Below are 19,945 nucleotides of genomic sequence, written 5' to 3' on the forward strand. Positions count from 1 at the left end.
GGAACTTGAAACTGTAACAACAAACGACTAACACTTAGCGCATCGTCCAGTACTGCCAACATCAGACGTTTAATGATTCAAAAAGTTATAACTTCGTGATCTCTGACCTATGATGATTGGATAAAAGTAAAAACCCGGACATTTTAACAGAAAGTAAAAACCTGCCCGAACTCAAATTTCAGGGTCCGAAAAGAGAACATGTCCGGGAAAACCAGGACGTATGGTAGCCCTAAACTATACTAATGTTATATCAATGGCCTGACCTCCCTACAAAATTTTCTGGTGACGCCCATAGTAAGCAACCCCCCTTCCCACACACAGATGGAGGCCAAGTCCCCCTTCCCCTCCATAACGAGCACGGCTAGAGTCACTTTCAGACAGCTCAAGAAGGAATGTAAGAGATAGAAATTAAGAAAAAATGTGATGGGGAAAAACAAGATAATATTTAGCGAGAGAGAGAAGGAAGGATGGGAAGACACTCACACACACATCCAAACAGAGGAAGATGATAAAGAAATAACCAAAAAACGTAAACAAAGAGGATATTGGTAGCCATCATCCCCGAAGCTATCCTTTGTTTCGTGCACTGCCAACATTATTATTATTAACAGTTTTGTTATCATAGTACTTCACTTCCACTAATTGTATTAATGACTATACATTTAGTCACACAACACTAATACCACACACGCACCAATAAATAAATAAATCGACACTACATAACGGTATAGCCACACTGTCTGCGAACTGAGAAAGTAGGGTGTTGATTTCAACCGTCAATATCCCTCCCTTCAATTGTTGACATTCAAAATGTTTACATTCGTTTCTTCCAGGAACAATTGTTTATATTCGAGCACTGTTACTTGCGGCTTCCTTTGCAGTCTATCATACTACTCAATGCAGGGTTATGACGTAAGAAGTATTTAAAACGCTATAAACTCCTTCCTTCTACCTTCTTTCATGAAATAAGCATGTTATTTTATTTTACTATTATCACAATATTAAGGTCGGCATTTTTCCGGCCTTGTCCCCGAATAAAGCGGCTCTGGTGCTCACATGGTGTCGCGAAAGTTCCGCTCAGCGAAATATCCGCTCACACTTCCAACAACCATTAATAATAACCCTCCCCCACCCTAAAAAGAATAAAATATTCATGTATTATATTTATTTAATATTGTATTCCCATCTCACTTTTTCCAGGCCTGTGGACTGGCTAAATAATTTAAATATCTTTTGTTTATAAAAACTTCGTCATTATTTTCTTGCTAGAAAGCTTTGTCATATCATCGGTGTATCGAATTTACTGCAGCTTTTGTAAGAATGATATCGCTCTGAGACAGGATCTAATGTTGCCTGTTTCTTCGTACCTCTTTACTGTGTTCTCGATTCTTGCATCCAGCTTTTGGAATGCAGTTTTCCTTCTCTTTCCCATCAAAATTTAACTGTAATCTCATGTACACGAAGCCTGAATTTTCCGCTTCTTTCTTCAAGTAAAGAACCACGTCTCTGATCCTGGGATTTGGTACGTTGTTTAGGCGATTATGCCATCCTTCAACAGCATTCGTAGTTCGGTGCCGTCGCTTGTAGCACGTCCAAACTTCGACAGGAATTTCTTCATTTTGCAGCCATCTCTCGACAAAATAATAAAAAAACTCCGATAACTTTGCGTGGACGGGAGCCTCTGATAGGATCTCTAACCAACCATCTATTATGTCTTCAGGTTTCAGGAATGCTAACGATGGACACATTTGAATATGATGACGTTTTCTCGTGTTAAGCCAGGCTCTTGGACCTTTCGCCACAGGCTTTTCTTCATATGGATGGAAGTAGCAGCCATTCACTTCTTTGAGGGCTGAAATTGCCGCAGCTTCAAAATCTACATTAACTATCTTAGGTCTCCATAATGGCACAGCTTCTAAGATGTCCTGAAATAGTCTCACATAAGTATCCTTCTTGTTGTTCGGCAACAAAGCAAACACGATCGGATGTATGTTCGTCTCTTCGTTGCTGCTCCCAAAATCAGCGTGAATTGTGTAAATTTGGCGGAACTGTTTGCTTGAACTTTTAAACGTTCCGTCCATGAAAAAGTTGTCATAAATCTGCAAGCTCTCTCTTCCTTTTTCTGCGCTCAGAATAGTAATTCTTTCACATGAAGTATCGTCTTTTAAAACAAAACTGCTTCCGTCTGTCATTTTTAAAAATTCTTCGTCAAACACGATTTCCTCCCGGGTCTTCGGTGGCGAAGGGGTGAATTGCTCTCAGCGGTCAGTCAGTTGCGCTTCTTTCCTGCAGAAAGCTGAGTGCAAATTTCCCAACATTCCATTTGAGCGGAATTTTCAATGAGCGCATTTTTCACACAATCGCTCACAAGAATGGTACCTGGGGGAAACCCTGGGGGAAGGGGGGTATACGCGGCAGGAGCGTGGTGCTGATCACATCATCTCCAAAATGGCAAAGATCGAGAATGTGTGGGGCCCTACACCCACATCCCCTAAATGTGCCTTTATGGCACGGTGCTATATACACGGGGAACTTTGCCTTCACAATATTAGGGTATGGTCTGAGATAAGGGTATATACCCTTATCTGTGGTATGGTCTTTGTCACTTCTGCTTCTTCAGTGTCTCATTCTTGTGCGGCCCCAAGGCTACAACCTAGGATAGCCTAGTGGCAAATCCCCCCTACCCGGAAGGAAACTTAGCTGATAAATATTTCGTCCGTCCTTGAGCCCGCAAGAACGAAAATCTCTTGTGACGTCACTGATGAGACTTTCAGGAAACCTACCGTGTTCATTCTCTCCCTAAGGCATCTCAAATTACAAGAGTTACATAACCACCTCAGGACGTTACCGTTCGCAGCAAAGGTCGATGGCCTTCAACCCTCCAAGTGACCGAGGAGGTATATGAGTGCAGGTAAGGGATCCTCACACACCTAACGTATTTCCTTTATTCGCCTTCATCCCCGCGATGAAGGAAGAATCGAAGTGAAAAGTTATAAGGACGTAAATGACCTCCAAGGGGAAGGAAAAAACCGCGGGTTTAGAGAAGGGGAAAGGTATCCTTCACCTGAACGGATTACCTTATTTGGGGACCTTCGAGGGAGCATAATGTGTTGCCCTTTCAGCATTTTGTTTCGTCACTCTCTGGCCCTTGTAAGATATATTTTGTCAGTGTTCCCAACTGGTAAGAAATAGCATGCAGTCAGGCTCTAGGTCAGTGGCCTTCAACGTTTTTCCTACAGCGAGCCATGAGCTTTACAAATAACTGATTTCTGTTGTTCAATATACATTCGCTACTGTACGATTTTCTCGTGAAAGAATTTATCAGCATGTGTAACTATTGCAAAGATTGATTGAGTTGGTGTTTTAAGTCCACTTTATGCACAGTAAGGCTAATTGGGACTGGACCTACAGTTAGTTTCAAGTGGGATCCGAACCACTAGGTGCCTCTACCGGCTATCGAACCCAGAACCCCCTTTGCAAAGAACACTGTCATGTTGTGAATTGTGTTAATGAGAGGACTATGCAGGTGCGGATCGACGGGGAGGGCAATAGGGGCAATCGCCCTCCCCCCAAATTGCAAGGATTTTGTATATTAATTAATATATTGTTGAAGACTCAAATGTTTTGACTTGTAGCACGAAGTTTGAAAGGCTCGAGAATTTTTTTTTCGATTTAAGTCTCTGCTCATGACAGATTAATCGGAACTGGACCTACATTTAAATTTGGACCTGATCAAAATGGGATCGAACCCGATACCCTTGAGAGAAATGGTTTTTATTTTCTTTGGTTGTTCACTTTTCTTCTTATATCTGATGGTTCGCTTGGCAATGGGAGGAATAATCCTCTATTCCAGCCCTGGGCGTCAGCTTGGTTCCTGTTTTAGAGTAGCCTACATGATATGCCGGGTGTATCACAGTGCGCATCAACACGATAGTCTACTTCTTGCAACACTCGCATCAACATGGGCCTATCGATAGTGTCTATCGCTTCAATATAATGCGGCATTGGTAAGATGAATACCCTGCCTCTGATGAAACTCAGCAAAAAGAAGTCACGCCCATAGGCGGAGTTCTGGAGGGGCCAGGGTGGGCCTGCCCCCCTCCAACTTAAAAAAAGACTAAAAAAAGAATGCATGATTAAGTTCAGTTACTACATTTTTGTTATGAAGCCATACCGCAAATCTTGAACTTTGGCATGATGGCATGTGCGGTAATTGCGCCGCAATAGCGGGTCTTAGACGATTTGACTGATGTGTACAGTTTGTACATAAAGAAAAACGTAAAATGTCTTTTTGTTGCGTGAACAGTTTACTGCTGAGGCATCAAAAGAACTTTTCAATTTAATTTTTCTACAATTTCTGAAGCTTACTATTGTACCGTAACTTTTTTTAGAGTAATACTAGTATTGTATCAATAACAATTTAATGAAATGCAAAATGCAATAATCGTACTGTTTTGCTTCTTTTAAAACTGACAACCAATATACTAATTAATATTTGTTAACTTGAGGCATTTAACATTTTCAAATCTAAAAAACCTAAAACTAAGTGTTTTTAAGTTGTTTTTTAAAATTTCCTGGGGAAGGCCTTCCAACCCCTTATAAACTAGGGGATATTCAATAACCATCAGGTACATCATATGCTTCTCCCAGAGTCTGCCGCCCCAAAGCAAAAGCTCAAACTCCGCCCATGGTCACGCGGTGTAAGGTCCCGTGATCTTGCGGACCAAAACATTGCGCAAAACACTGCTGGTGATGTGGGTGATTGGAGTGTCGCCTAGCGGCAGGGATACGAACTCTCAGCTTAATGAAACATGCATGCACAAACTGTTTGCATTCCTATCGTGTTGATGCGCGCTGTCACCCATGGAGCATACATTGAACATTTGTAGGCAGTGACGGTTTTAAGGTGGGTGCTAATGATGCTGGAGCATCCATTCCTGAAATAGGCTCAGATGAAAACAGACGAGAATTTTCCAAAAGCTGAACAGTTTTCTTTTGCTATATTAACCTGAAAATAAATCTTAGAATGAAATTTGGAGCCCCAATTTCGGACGCCTAGACACAGCGTTACTTATTATACAGTTACTATTATTCTTTGCGCTGTGACGTGACTAGAGAGATAGATTTATTTTCTTTTTGTGCGAGCCATAGGCTGTACGCACTACATAGTTTTGATTTTTTTTCTACAATATTTTGTTACATTTAGTTTTCTTTTAAGCTGTATCTTACTTTGTCCTCTATATACACATTCTTCCCCTCCCTCAACAGTTCTTCTTCCAGTCTTTCTTCCTTCCTCCTCTCCCCGCTTCTCTTTTCCTGCACTCTCACCAAAAGCGCATAAATTTCACTTCACACACACTTACACTATAAAGGTGGCTCGGTGACTATAATGTCGTTGCGTTTATTCTTCACCGAAGATTTCAAGATAATGCTATCAATTTTATGTTAAACAGTTTGCTTAGTAATTTAGCTGCGTTTTTTGCAATATCTTGGCGATTGTTGCCACTTTATTAGTGTTCGGTAAGTGCGACGTAGTAAATTTTTTACCTTGAAAGTTAGCTGTACAGAAAAAAATCGACGGTATTTCATTGTTAGGTTTTGACGTGACATCATCAGGCCCAATTTTGTCTTAATCTGGCCCTGTTTGTAGGTATTTAAAAGAACTGTTTGCGTTCCTCGTTCGTTCTGGACTGGTTTCATTAAGGAAAGTTCAATAGTTTACTTGCAATAAATTTTTGTAACCCCTCAATTATTTATGGAACACCCGGTATTGTTTACATAAAACAGAATAAATGTAAGTTAGAAATGATTCTCGGTGAGGTGAGGTACTCGACTGAAACTCGCCCTCCCCCCCCCCCAAACTGTAACTTTTGGATCCGCCAGTGGGACTGTGATTGCTTTTCCTTCACTATAGCATGTCAACATTTGACTTGAAGTTTGATGAGGCTATTGCAGACAGATTTGAAGACATATGTTGATGAGACGATTCTTCAACTTTGATGCCACAGTCTTCATTTTGGAAAAGAGCTGTTCACAAGCTTAAGTGATACCGAACAGAGAGCAATAAATACGGCATGATTGTACAGAACAGGAAATTGTGACTCTTTCACATATTTTGAGTTCACTGGTTCGTATTTTAAATTTTTTCTGAGATATCAGTCGAGTTTCATAAATACTTTCCAAATTTCATTTAGAATTATGTGTATAGTTTTAACGATGCTTTTTGTCAGAGTTGAAGAATTTCAAATTACATTTTTTTTACTGCACACTATATTATTTATATTTAATCTTTTTTCTTCTTTCACTTGCAGGCTTAGAGCGGGTTAAGGCGTTCACTCGTCTTGAGATCGTTCGCTGCGGGACGGCGTAGGTTCGAATCCGGCTCTGGTCGGAATTTATTCGGCCTACGTATAGGGCCGGTGGCAACCCACCATCGTGAGGAAATTGGGGAGCTCCGAGTGAGTGAGCATAATCCGGTCACGGAGACCTACTATAACGGCTGGGGATACGTCGGGCTGACCCCCCGACTATTCCAATACTGGTTGAAGATCTCCACGCTTAGAGGTGACGAAGGAAAGCGTGGGAGGGAGACCGGAAGTCGGTAGGTACGCCTAGGCCCTTCAGGGCTGTTGCGCGACGGATTATTATTATTTATTATTTACTTGCAGGCTTATATTCTCGTAACACACTTCTGGAATTTTCTGTTTCCAAAAGACATTAAGACATAGCTGAAATATTCTTAAATATGCTAAACTTTTACAATCAGAAATGCAAACTACGAACCCTTAAATATAACTATTATAATTTTTAGTTTTTCTAGGTTTCCTCGTTTCAAAATTTGTAGCATGTAAATGTCGCAAAGAAGAAAATATCGAAGGACGCATATAAAAATGTCGGTGTTGTTGGTGCGGGCCGGGGCACTAAAATATCTAAACGGAACTAGATTGGCATAAACAATATTTTATATGTGTAAATATATATAAAATCTGTCCCTCTACGTGAAAGGAGTACATTCAGTGGCTCGGAAACTTGACACGCACCTGGTCGCACAGACATCACCGGTCACTGAAGAAAACTTTCCATAGTTTGTAACCCTGTCGATCAGGTATATTACGCATATGTGGGTAAAGACGCTTCAAGTTTCGGGACTGTGGGAAAATACGAAACGAAGAAGAGGGGGGCCAAGAAACAAGTACACGGAGGGCCCAGAAGGGCAGGTCCTGAAACCCATAGCACTCCAAGGTACCTGTGTGGGGATGCAGGTAGGCACTTGCCCTTCGAAGGGCCAAGAGTGATGCTTTTCCTCCGGTGGTTGTGCATTAACGCCGAACAAAGTGCCGTGCTGTGATGATAAATGCTCCCTGTCCACTCAGCAGTGTGAAACCTGTTTCAGAATGAGTGCCTACACGTATATCTTGCGCATTGGTAGTCTTGTCTGTTAATGTTCTTTTGCAGGGTAAGAATGGAGGAAGGGAAAAAAATATAATAAAGTCCTATGCTGGACGCTTGCAAGTAAAACAACCGGACGGTCGAGCTAGCTAAATAGTATCTACATGGACAACCAAACTAGAAAAATTCTCAAAGTACCCCCTCCCCCTTCCTCACCGGCTGCGCAATATATATATATATATAATGATAAAGCGGTATCAGTAGAGTTTGTATCGACATCGACCGAACATATGTGGCGCCATGGTGGCAAGATAGGGAACCTCAGAACCAAGTGGGCTACCGTTCAAGAGAAAGTTATGCGAGTTCTTTGGTTTCATGAAACAAGATATGCAATAACAGTTCATCGACTCGTTACGCGTGGTGTAAATAAAGCCATTCAACATGGTCTATTCAACACAACAAACTAAATATGAATACCTAGTTAATTTTTTTTTCATCCTTGAAATGTGCTTCCTTAAAATCATTTGCAATAATATTCGTTTCTAACTGCCAAGGAATAGAAAAATTAAAAGTTTAGCACAAAGCACTAACGGCTACTGGACCTATTTCCCATTGGAATCTGCCACCACGGAGAGCCTAATCCGGAACATCTTGTTTGCAGATCGATGATGTTAATATGCGAATAATGTTAATACACACCAGCTAAAAAAAAACAGTGACAGTTTTTTGCCACTCCGCAATGACTCTATATAAATCGAGGTTCATAACTTCCCCTGTAGTTTCCAGTATGCTAGGATTTTTTACACATAAAAGATTTACGAGAATTCAATAACACCATTGATACTCAAGAAGAATCCAATAAATGAAATAACAAATTGAATATCTTAACATTTTATCTAGGCAAGTTAGATTTGATTTGATTTATTTTATTTTACTTCGAGTTTTGTGCCTCTTGGCTAATTTGCGAAGATGGGGATGAGTGATGAAATGATGAAATTGATAAATGGATATTCACAAACAACCATGCCCGAGCGGGATTCGAACCCAGGATCCTTGGCGTCGCAGCGCGATGTGCTAACCACTCAGCCAAATGGTCCGGCTAGGTAAGTTAGAGTTTTATACTTTGCTAAAGGGAAAATTTACGTGAAACATTATTGACTAGAAAAGAAAAATTAAAACATTGATTATTCAAGGGGTTCCTATTTGTTTATCGAGTGTTAAAACATTTGTTTTTGAGCGATAAAATAATATAATCATAAAATTCTAACAATGCACACAATATTTTGCAAAATAATGTCCGTAACCAGTACAATCCCTATGGGGTGCAAGACTGTCCCTTCCTAACAAATAAAGTTTGAGATGAACTCTCAGACCTATGCTTTAGCGAAGTACAAAATAATTGTGTGTGTGTGTGTTCATGCTTACAGTATATGCTGTGCCCCTCCCAGAAAAAAATCTGGATCCGCCTATCTATTCTTTGTCCCTACAAGTACATATATTTCCTTCTATCTCATTTCCGATACTTGTGTACGTGTATTTCTTCCTGAACCTTTTCGCACAGCTTTTAGTATCTTCCATAGATACTTTTGACTATTTTTTTCCCATTTGTCATTTGCACATCGGCACAAAAAACAGTCATTTTGAATTACCCTACAGTTAGCGAAGATGAGCGTAATATTCCATGCTTTATGGATGAAAAATACAGGAATGACAAGATTATAATATTTAATGGTGGTTCAAGACAAACTTTGTACGTTACCAACCACCTAATCAATAGAGGGAGCTATCCAAATCATAAATTTAATTATCAAGCCCCGATCACTAACAATAAATTCGCTTCGATGTGCATGTAGATAAAAGATTTGCATTAAATATTTTAATAATATTAGAGGGATCAATGCAGTAACCTTGGTATTTGAACAAAATAAAGTCATAACAGTTTACCTTCCTTTCTGGAAAGCAAAGATGCGACAACATAAGAAAGCAGGAGTTACTTTACAGATACAAATATATACCTAAGTATAGCTGTTCCATCCGAATAGGCATCCAGATAAAAATTGTCGAATCATCCACTTAATAACAGCACGAACGTGAACTTTCAAAGCGTTTCTAGAAGAGACAAAAGATAAAAATAAATTCGGAATATTTGATTATTATTTCCAATTAAACATTACAACATTTATATAATACAGGGTGTGCGTAAAGTCCCCTTAGCATTTCAATAACTCATTGCGTTGCAGTGATTCGTGATAGAGCAGTGCTGTCCTCTATCATTCGAAAACGTTTCGCTTTTAATTCAGTTCACAAATCGGAGAGAGGGTTCTTTCCATATCGATAGCAAAAATGTCGTTAAACAGTAAAATATAATTGACGGTTCCGAGAGGGAAAAAATAGGTAAGTCAATCTCGACAAACTACAGAAAAAATGAAATTTTAATTGCAAAATGTTGTTGGACATGTAAACGAAAAGGTACAAAAAAAAGCACATGCGCTTTGATTAATGGAAGTGTCAAGTGTATGAAACGGAAGACAGCGTGTTGTGAAGTCCCGCACAGCACCATGATGACAGAAAATGACACTGCTACCTCGCATACAACAGAATATTAACTTAGCCTGTTTCTTCCCCTGCGCCTTCAATTTGATTCAGTACACCAGAGAACAATTGGGTTTTCATCAGTGGTGAGACTATTTTTAAGTAGCTACTGTAAATTCTACAAATCAATTAAGAAAAAAATGAAGCGGCAGACTACATTGCAAGACATCTATTTTCCATGGTTGTCAAGGGATGATTTATTGAAATGATGATAAGTCTTTATCTACACCCTGTTTCATGTATTTCCAAGTTGGCTACAGTCACCCAAGCAGTGGGCCTAGTAGCATGTAACATGCACAGGCTGGGACTTGTTTGTCGAACCATTACCTGAAGGTAGCTGGAATCTCTTGCACACCTTACAGATTTTGGTTCCCCTTCTACTCCCCCCCCCCCCAGGACATCCCCTTGCCACGCGTGCTCCGCCGAGATTGTACTTCTTAGGCAGTTGCCTCTGTTTGGAATCGCGGCAGCTGTGCGGAGGTAGACAGGTGTGGTGGCACACACATCGGAGTTCCATGGACAGATGAACCCCCTGTTTGGTCTCCCCACCACCGCCTCTCCTCCCTTCGGGGAACCATTTTCTAGGCTCCTCCCTTCTTACCCCCGAAACTCCATTGTTTCTTCCCCAGATGAAATTCTGAACTGGACATGATGAGACTTGCCAACACTGTCTGTATCGATATGACACGTGCGCGTAACCGCACTTTTCTGTACAAAATTGAGAGACCTTCTACTTCACAGCCAAGCTATCAAGAAAGTTGTGATATTTTATGTCGTGTGTAGTTTGCACGCAGCACAGTATTGTTATTAAACAAGCCACAAATATTTGACTTCCAACATTAAGTTATATGTAGGATGCAGAGTATGACAGAAAAAAGTAAGACGCAAAAGATGATTATATGTAACTCAATACTTCAGATGAATTATCATTAATGTATACCGTTTTGGACTATGTTCTAAGCGTAATTTTATGCATTTGCTTATGCGCGCGCGCGCGTGTGTGTATGTGTAAGGACGAGAATGTATATGTGTGTAATATAAACTGTACTGCCTTTCTCTTTATGTGCATGAAATGGTGAGCATGTGTGCGTATATTAATTATATTCTTTTTTGTTTTCCTTTTAATTCTTTTGTTTTTTATTTCCTATTCTATTAGCAAAGCGACGTAAGAAAATATCGAAGTAGCTGGTTAAGTGAAAGGAGCGGAAAAATAGCCTTAACTTCACTAACGATGTTATCGTACGTTATTATTGAATCCAAGCACTTATATTTATTCCCGAAGCAAACTTAGAATTGCACGGGGAAATAGACAGTACTTCCCCCTTTCCTCTGTATAATTTAAAATAATAATTCTCCAGATAAAGCACCAATGCAAAACTGTCAAATACGACAGCTCTTCGGTTATCTGATTTTATTTTTTGTTATTTTACGTCGCTTTTCTGTCACTTTAACCTAACCTAACCTAACCTAACCTTTTGGCTAATCACGACAATGAGGATAAGTGATGATATCATGAAATTGATGCAGGGATACATTCAAAAAGATCACCCGCGTCCAGGCTGGATTCGAATCCTGGTACCGTAGCGCGCTGTGATAGCCACTCTACCACGTGTCGACACTTCGGCTATCATTTTACACCTACTGTAAGGACGAAAAGTTAATATGAATAAATCCACATAAAACTTGCGAGGAATGACTTCTTTCCTATTTGTTAGCCGTAGCTCGACAACTTATTAATTACATATCACGGCGATGTAAGGTGAGTGATCACATGGTGAAACTGAACACAAAGGCGTTATACTCAGGCTGGGTATTTGAACACGGAACCTCTGGCGTCGTAGCGCACTGTATTAACCCCTCCGCCGAGGAGTTCGGCACGATTAACCTAGAGAGGTCCGCAAAAGTGACGTAAATTAGTTATGAGTTAAAGGAAAGTGGTGAAAAAGTCTGTTTGGTGCAGAAATAATTTGTGAAAAGTTACAGCTTTGTGAGCTATACTTTGCATAAGTGTGTTAAAGTATGACCACAGATAAGGTTATCTGTGGTATGACATTAATGTTGCTTGTATGGTGTAAGTACGTATGCATAAAGGACAAGATGAGCCTTGTTATCAAGTCTGAATTGAAGGACATGGACTTCAGTCTCTGATCCTGTTAGGTAGGCAACCAACATAACGCGAGATCTAGAAGCGGCGGGTCTCATCGCACCAAAGTCAAACACCTTCTTGGTCAAGATCCGTATTTCGTCTTCTGGCGTCAGGATAAATGTATGTATGTATATAGTGTATTCATGCTAAGAGATTTGAACCTAACAAACCTAACCTAACCACGACAGCATTCCGTGATTACGTCAGAAAATGAAATACGGCGCTTGACCAAGAAGATGTTTGAGTTTGGTGCGATGAGTCATACCCTAGAAGCGTCCAGCAGCACCGAATGGAAGGAATCGCATTGCAGTCTGGTAACATGAATAGAATAGAATAGAATTTACTTCCAGTATGAGTCTTTACAGCTGTACATGCCATACATACAAAGGATGAACATTTGTTAGTACAATTTTCCTACACCCTTCCTCCTCTCAGTCTACTTCCACATCCACACTGCTTGGGAGTTCACAAACACTATTTCATTTCAACTCTTTCACTACACTTGCACTGTTACCTCAGTGATTCCTAAATTTTCTCACATAGATTTATTTATTTATTTATTTAGTAGCCCCCCCCCCCCGTTTCATACATGTTCGCTATCCCCACTGAGCTTCTTTGCTCTCTTTGCCCAGATTCCTTATTTGCGCCTCCCCCCCTCTCTGTCTCTCCCTCCTAATAACGCTTGTCATTATATTCTCAATGTTAAATTCATTTATTTCCCCGATATATTTTTGTCTTGCCTCCCCTGTTTCTTTCCATTGGAGGAGAATGTGAAATTTCGTCTCGTCTTCACCGCATAGCGGGCATTCTACGCTCCCGTTCTAGTTTAACTTGTGCCCATCCCCCAGTGTAAACCAGGCCAATCCTGACCTTTCTTTTGCCCCACCCAAATCCACGTAACATTCACCACCAGATTGTGAATATCCCTATTGCCTTCTGCAGCATGCTGGTATAGGAAAATTACGGAAGTCTTACGTGCCTTAGTATGTTTACTAAAGAAAAAAAGTCCCGTAATTGCAAAATCTTATGTTTTCAGTTTGGTTTTATAAGCTACGTTTTTATTTCGAGACTGTGCCACTGAATGAGACTGGAGTCTACATTGTGCTAACTCTCGTCTCGCCTCCATAGTAACTATTACGTGTTGTGTTTGATCGTTCTGAATCCTAGGAAAGCTTCTTTGACTATTGTCGGTAAGAATCCCTCTGAAGTATTTCCTGAATTGATATTGCTAGGCATTTTATAATTGGATCCATTACAAGCATGTGTCATTAGTTGTGATCCGCTATTTGAGTTGAATTTGATGCTTAAAGCTCTCATCTCGGGTTTTCTGGTTGCTGTAATGGTTAATGCTCTCTTCTTGGGTTTTCTGGTTGCTGTAATGGTTAGGTTAATGCTCTCATCTTGGGTTTTCTGGTTGCTGTAATGGTTAATGCTCTCATCTTGTGTTTTCTGGTTGCTGTAATGGTTAATGCTCTCATCTTGGGTTTTCTGGTTGCTGTAATGGTTAATGCTCTCATCTTGGGTTTTCTGGTTGCTGTAATGGTTAATGCTCTCTTCTTGGGTTTTCTGGTTGCTGTAATGGTTAGGTTAATGCTCTCATCTTGGGTTTTCTGGTTGCTGTAATGGTTAATGCTCTCTTCTTGGGTTTTCTGGTTGCTGTAATGGTTAGGTTAATGCTCTCATCTTGGGTTTTCTGGTTGCTGTAATGGTTAATGCTCTCTTCTTGGGTTTTCTGGTTGCTGTAATGGTTAGGTTAATGCTCTCATCTTGGGTTTTCTGGTTGCTGTAATTGTTAATGCTCTCTTCTTGGGTTTTCTGGTTGCTGTAATGGTTAATGCTCTCATCTTGGGTTTTCTGGTTGCTGTAATGGTTAATGCTCTCTTCTTGGGTTTTCTGGTTGCTGTAATGGTTAGGTTAATGCTCTCATCTTGGGTTTTCTGGTTGCTGTAATGGTTAATGCTCTCATCTTGGGTTTTCTGGTTGCTGTAATGGTTAATGCTCTCATCTTGGGTTTTCTGGTTGCTGTAATGGTTAATGCTCTCTTCTTGGGTTTTCTGGTTGCTGTAATGGTTAATGCTCTCATCTTGGGTTTTCTGGTTGCTGTAATGGTTAGGTTAATGCTCTCATCTTGGGTTTTCTGGTTGCTGTAATGGTTAATGCTCTCATCTTGGGTTTTCTGGTTGCTGTAATGGTTAATGCTCTCATCTTGGGTTTTCTGGTTGCTGTAATGGTTAGGTTAATGCTCTCATCTTGGGTTTTCTGGTTGCTGTAATGGTTAATGCTCTCATCTTGGGTTTTCTGGTTGCTGTAATGGTTAATGCTCTCATCTTGGGTTTTCTGGTTGCTGTAATGGTTAATGCTCTCTTCTTGGGTTTTCTGGTTGCTGTAATGGTTAGGTTAATGCTCTCATCTTGGGTTTTCTGGTTGCTGTAATGGTTAATGCTCTCATCTTGGGTTTTCTGGTTGCTGTAATGGTTAATGCTCTCATCTTGGGTTTTCTGGTTGCTGTAATGGTTAATGCTCTCTTCTTGGGTTTTCTGGTTGCTGTAATGGTTAGGTTAATGCTCTCATCTTGGGTTTTCTGGTTGCTGTAATGGTTAATGCTCTCATCTTGTGTTTTCTGGTTGCTGTAATGGTTAATGCTCTCTTCTTGGGTTTTCTGGTTGCTGTAATGGTTAATGCTCTCTTCTTGGGTTTTCTGGTTGCTGTAATGGTTAATGCTCTCATCTTGGGTTTTCTGGTTGCTGTAATGGTTAATGCTCTCTTCTTGGGTTTTCTGGTTGCTGTAATGGTTAGGTTAATGCTCTCATCTTGGGTTTTCTGGTTGCTGTAATGGTTAATGCTCTCATCTTGGGTTTTCTGGTTGCTGTAATGGTTAATGCTCTCATCTTGGGTTTTCTGGTTGCTGTAATGGTTAATGCTCTCTTCTTGGGTTTTCTGGTTGCTGTAATGGTTAGGTTAATGCTCTCATCTTGGGTTTTCTGGTTGCTGTAATGGTTAATGCTCTCATCTTGTGTTTTCTGGTTGCTGTAATGGTTAATGCTCTCATCTTGGGTTTTCTGGTTGCTGTAATGGTTAATGCTCTCTTCTTGGGTTTTCTGGTTGCTGTAATGGTTAATGCTCTCATCTTGGGTTTTCTGGTTGCTGTAATCGTTAATGCTCTCATCTTGGGTTTTCTGGTTGCTGTAATGGTTAATGCTCTCATCTTGGGTTTTCTGGTTGCTGTAATGGTTAATGCTCTCATCTTGGGTTTTCTGGTTGCTGTAATGGTTAATGCTCTCTTCTTGGGTTTTCTGGTTGCTGTAATGGTTAATGCTCTCATCTTGGGTTTTCTGGTTGCTGTAATGGTTAATGCTCTCATCTTGGGTTTTCTGGTTGCTGTAATGGTTAATGCTCTCATCTTGGGTTTTCTGGTTGCTGTAATGGTTAATGCTCTCATCTTGGGTTTTCTGGTTGCTGTAATGGTTAATGCTCTCATCTTGGGTTTTCTGGTTGCTGTAATGGTTAATGCTCTCATCTTGGGTTTTCTGGTTGCTGTAATGGTTAATGCTCTCATCTTGGGTTTTCTGGTTGCTGTAATGGTTAATGCTCTCATCTTGGGTTTTCTGGTTGCTGTAATGGTTAATGCTCTCATCTTGGGTTTTCTGGTTGCTGTAATGGTTAATGCTCTCATCTTGGGTTTTCTGGTTGCTGTAATGGTTAATGCTCTCTTCTTGGGTTTTCTGGTTGCTGTAATGGTTAGGTTAATGCTCTCATCTTGGGTTTTCTGGTTGCTGTAATGGTTAATGCTCTCATCTTGTGTTTTCTGGTTGCTGTAATGGTTAATGCTCTCATCTTGGGTTTTCTGGTTGCTGTAATGGTTAATGCTCTCTTCTTGGGTTTTCTGGTTGCTGTAATGGTTAATACTCTCATTTTGGGTTTTCTGGTTGCTGTAATGGTTAATGCTCTCTTCTTGGGTTTTCTGGTTGCTGTAATGGTTAGGTTAATGCTCTCATCTTGGGTTTTCTGGTTGCTGTAATGGTTAATGCTCTCATCTTGTGTTTTCTGGTTGCTGTAATGGTTAATGCTCTCATCTTGGGTTTTCTGGTTGCTGTAATGGTTAATGCTCTCATCTTGTGTTTTCTGGTTGCTGTAATGGTTAATGCTCTCATCTTGTGTTTTCTGGTTGCTGTAATGGTTAATGCTCTCATCTTGTGTTTTCTGGTTGCTGTAATGGTTAATGCTCTCATCTTGTGTTTTCTGGTTGCTGTAATGGTTAATGCTCTCATCTTGTGTTTTCTGGTTGCTGTAATGGTTAATGCTCTCATCTTGTGTTTTCTGGTTGCTGTAATGGTTAATGCTCTCATCTTGTGTTTTCTGGTTGCTGTAATGGTTAATGCTCTCATCTTGTGTTTTCTGGTTGCTGTAATGGTTAATGCTCTCATCTTGTGTTTTCTGGTTGCTGTAATGGTTAATGCTCTCATCTTGGGTTTTCTGGTTGCTGTAATGGTTAATGCTCTCATCTTGTGTTTTCTGGTTGCTGTAATGGTTAATGCTCTCATCTTGTGTTTTCTGGTTGCTGTAATGGTTAATGCTCTCATCTTGTGTTTTCTGGTTGCTGTAATGGTTAATGCTCTCATCTTGGGTTTTCTGGTTGCTGTAATGGTTAATGCTCTCATCTTGTGTTTTCTGGTTGCTGTAATGGTTAATGCTCTCATCTTGTGTTTTCTGGTTGCTGTAATGGTTAATGCTCTCATCTTGTGTTTTCTGGTTGCTGTAATGGTTAATGCTCTCATCTTGGGTTTTCTGGTTGCTGTAATGGTTAATGCTCTCATCTTGTGTTTTCTGGTTGCTGTAATGGTTAATGCTCTCATCTTGGGTTTTCTGGTTGCTGTAATGGTTAATGCTCTCATCTTGGGTTTTCTGGTTGCTGTAATCGTTAATGCTCTCATCTTGGGTTTTCTGGTTGCTGTAATGGTTAATGCTCTCATCTTGTGTTTTCTGGTTGCTGTAATGGTTAATGCTCTCATCTTGGGTTTTCTGGTTGCTGTAATCGTTAATGCTCTCATCTTGGGTTTTCTGGTTGCTGTAATGGTTAATGCTCTCATCTTGGGTTTTCTGGTTGCTGTAATGGTTAATGCTCTCATCTTGTGTTTTCTGGTTGCTGTAATGGTTAATGCTCTCATCTTGGGTTTTCTGGTTGCTGTAATCGTTAATGCTCTCATCTTGTGTTTTCTGGTTGCTGTAATGGTTAATGCTCTCATCTTGGGTTTTCTGGTTGCTGTAATGGTTAATGCTCTCATCTTGTGTTTTCTGGTTGCTGTAATGGTTAATGCTCTCATCTTGTGTTTTCTGGTTGCTGTAATGGTTAATGCTCTCATCTTGTGTTTTCTGGTTGCTGTAATGGTTAATGCTCTCATCTTGGGTTTTCTGGTTGCTGTAATGGTTAATGCTCTCATCTTGTGTTTTCTGGTTGCTGTAATGGTTAATGCTCTCATCTTGGGTTTTCTGGTTGCTGTAATCGTTAATGCTCTCATCTTGTGTTTTCTGGTTGCTGTAATGGTTAATGCTCTCATCTTGGGTTTTCTGGTTGCTGTAATGGTTAATGCTCTCATCTTGTGTTTTCTGGTTGCTGTAATGGTTAATGCTCTCATCTTGGGTTTTCTGGTTGCTGTAATGGTTAATGCTCTCATCTTGGGTTTTCTGGTTGCTGTAATGGTTAATGCTCTCTTCTTGGGTTTTCTGGTTGCTGTAATGGTTAATGCTCTCATCTTGTGTTTTCTGGTTGCTGTAATGGTTAATGCTCTCATCTTGGGTTTTCTGGTTGCTGTAATGGTTAATGCTCTCATCTTGGGTTTTCTGGTTGCTGTAATGGTTAATGAATCCCTGGGGTCATGGTAACAGTTCATTTCGGCGACTCACGAGCATCATATTTGCATACAAAAAGAACCCAAATGCATCAAATCATTCATTTGGGTGCATAAATTTACAGAAAAATGTGAATTTTTTGTATCTTTGAAGTAATTGCGTCTAGTCTTCTTAACTGATGCATTTTAGTGCATCATACGGGGCAGATGCTGATAAAATTATCATTTTGTGCATTTTCTTTGTATTTTGATGCACCAAATGTGAATAATTAGCACTTACGATGTGTTACTGGAGTCATGTGACACATCTTGAATTCCGTATGGAAATGGAGAATTTGCGCAAAACTAAAGTTGACTTCGAGTTTTTGTATAGAAGTGGTCCTTGCTGTACTTAGCTTGTTTGGTTGGATGACGTCGCTGGAACACTCAGTCGCCAAAGAATATTATCTCAGCTGTGCAGTTATTCTCCCGCACCGTCCTGTGAACTTGCTATTTGGTTCTGCAACAGAAGCTTTCCTTGGTTCACAATTGTGTTGCGTATTCTACCTACACAGAACTCCGCACCATTCTTCCTATTCTCCCACTCTTCCCTTTGAAAATTCTCCGTCGCGTGCCCCACTCCATAGCGCGCTCTCTGATTGGCTCACTGCTGCCTTCCTTTCCTTTGTATAGGGTGGTTTATGTTGAATTCCAAATCTCAACCACATGGTAGAAAGCACGGTTGCCAACTGACATGATAAAACTTCAAGATAAGGTAATATTCGAATCAAGTTGTGATTCACACCCGCACACGACAAATATATGCAGGTATTTGAAAAACTCCGGTGGGTAAAATTCCACGTAAATTATTTCGAAGCACATGCCTCTACAGGTTAAACTATTTACAACTATACTGTAATAAATATTGTGTTAAATCTATATAGACATTACCTGGAGGTCCATACTACAGTTTGTTCAGAATTGAACCTCAGTGGTGTTAAAATTGTGTTGATTACAACAATTTATCTTTTATTTTTAACATCGCTGAGTTTAAACGTTGACAAAAATGTGGTATGGGACTCCTGGAAACATTGTCTCTATTGCTTTAACACTAGTTTTTCAGTGTAGAGGGGGGATTTCTCTTCATTCAAACTGTAGGTCCGGTCCCGAGTAGCCTTTCTGTGCATAACAAAACAACAATTCAACAACAACAACAGCAGTTCATACATATGTTCGTTCACTAAAATTTAATCGCTTCTTTTAAAGAATCTCTCTCCAGTTATATATACAGTTCATACATCGGGCCTCCTCGATGGCGTAGTGGTAACGTCGTCGCCTTGTAACCAAGGGGTCCAGGGTTCGATTCCTGGTGGAGGTACATGGCATAGTGGTTTGGATTCCACTTTAAACTGTAGGTCCAGTCTCGATTAGCCTTTCTGTGCATAAGTGGACTCAAAACAACAATTCAACAACAACAGTTCATACATATATTCGTTCACTAAAATGTTGTCGCTTCTTTAAAGAATTGCTCTCTCCATCTCTCCCCCTCCCCCTCCCCCTCCCCCTCTCTCTCTCTCTCTCTCTCTCTCTCTCTCTCTCTCTCTCTCTCTCTCTCTCTCTGGGTATCGAGTATAATAAGTAGCCTAAGCTTTGTTCTTTGACATACTGCTTTGTCAAACAGTTTGTGCACACAATGCAAATACCGAAAATATTGAAAGAGGATCATTTAAATAACGTTACAATTGAAATAAATTTCACTTTATGTGAACGTACTGCACGAGAAATGTCCAGATGATCGTCAGAATATCGCCAATTTTCCGACTAGTTCTTTTTTCCCGTGCGCTTCCAAGAAAATGTCGGATGGCAACACTGCCTGAGGGTGTAGAGAAGGGAGCACAACACACACACACCTGCCACCCGCCACACGCGTTCAAATTCCCCTGCCTCCCTCTTTCACGGATTTACAGGAGGAGCCGGGAACAAGAGCCGTCGC

General features: G+C 40.4%; 1 protein-coding gene across 1 annotated transcript; it reads right to left on the reverse strand.

Moving 5' to 3' along the window:
- Positions 1-1,343: 1,343 nt before the first annotated feature.
- On the reverse strand, positions 1,344-2,192 carry LOC146001336 (uncharacterized). The gene has a single exon (XM_083138650.1). The coding sequence runs from the start codon at positions 2,190-2,192 to the stop codon at positions 1,344-1,346; it is 849 nt and encodes a 282-aa protein (XP_082994776.1).
- Positions 2,193-19,945: the final 17,753 nt, after the last annotated feature.

Source organism: Lepisma saccharinum, chromosome 17, assembly GCF_977018435.1.
Source record: "Lepisma saccharinum chromosome 17, izLepSacc3.1, whole genome shotgun sequence".
Classification (NCBI taxonomy): Eukaryota; Metazoa; Arthropoda; class Insecta; order Zygentoma; family Lepismatidae; genus Lepisma; species Lepisma saccharinum.

What these genes read in the sequence shown, in the direction of transcription:
- LOC146001336 (XM_083138650.1), bottom strand. Translation starts at nt 2,192, where the DNA reads ATGACAGACGGAAGCAGTTTTGTTTTAAAAGACGATACTTCATGTGAA.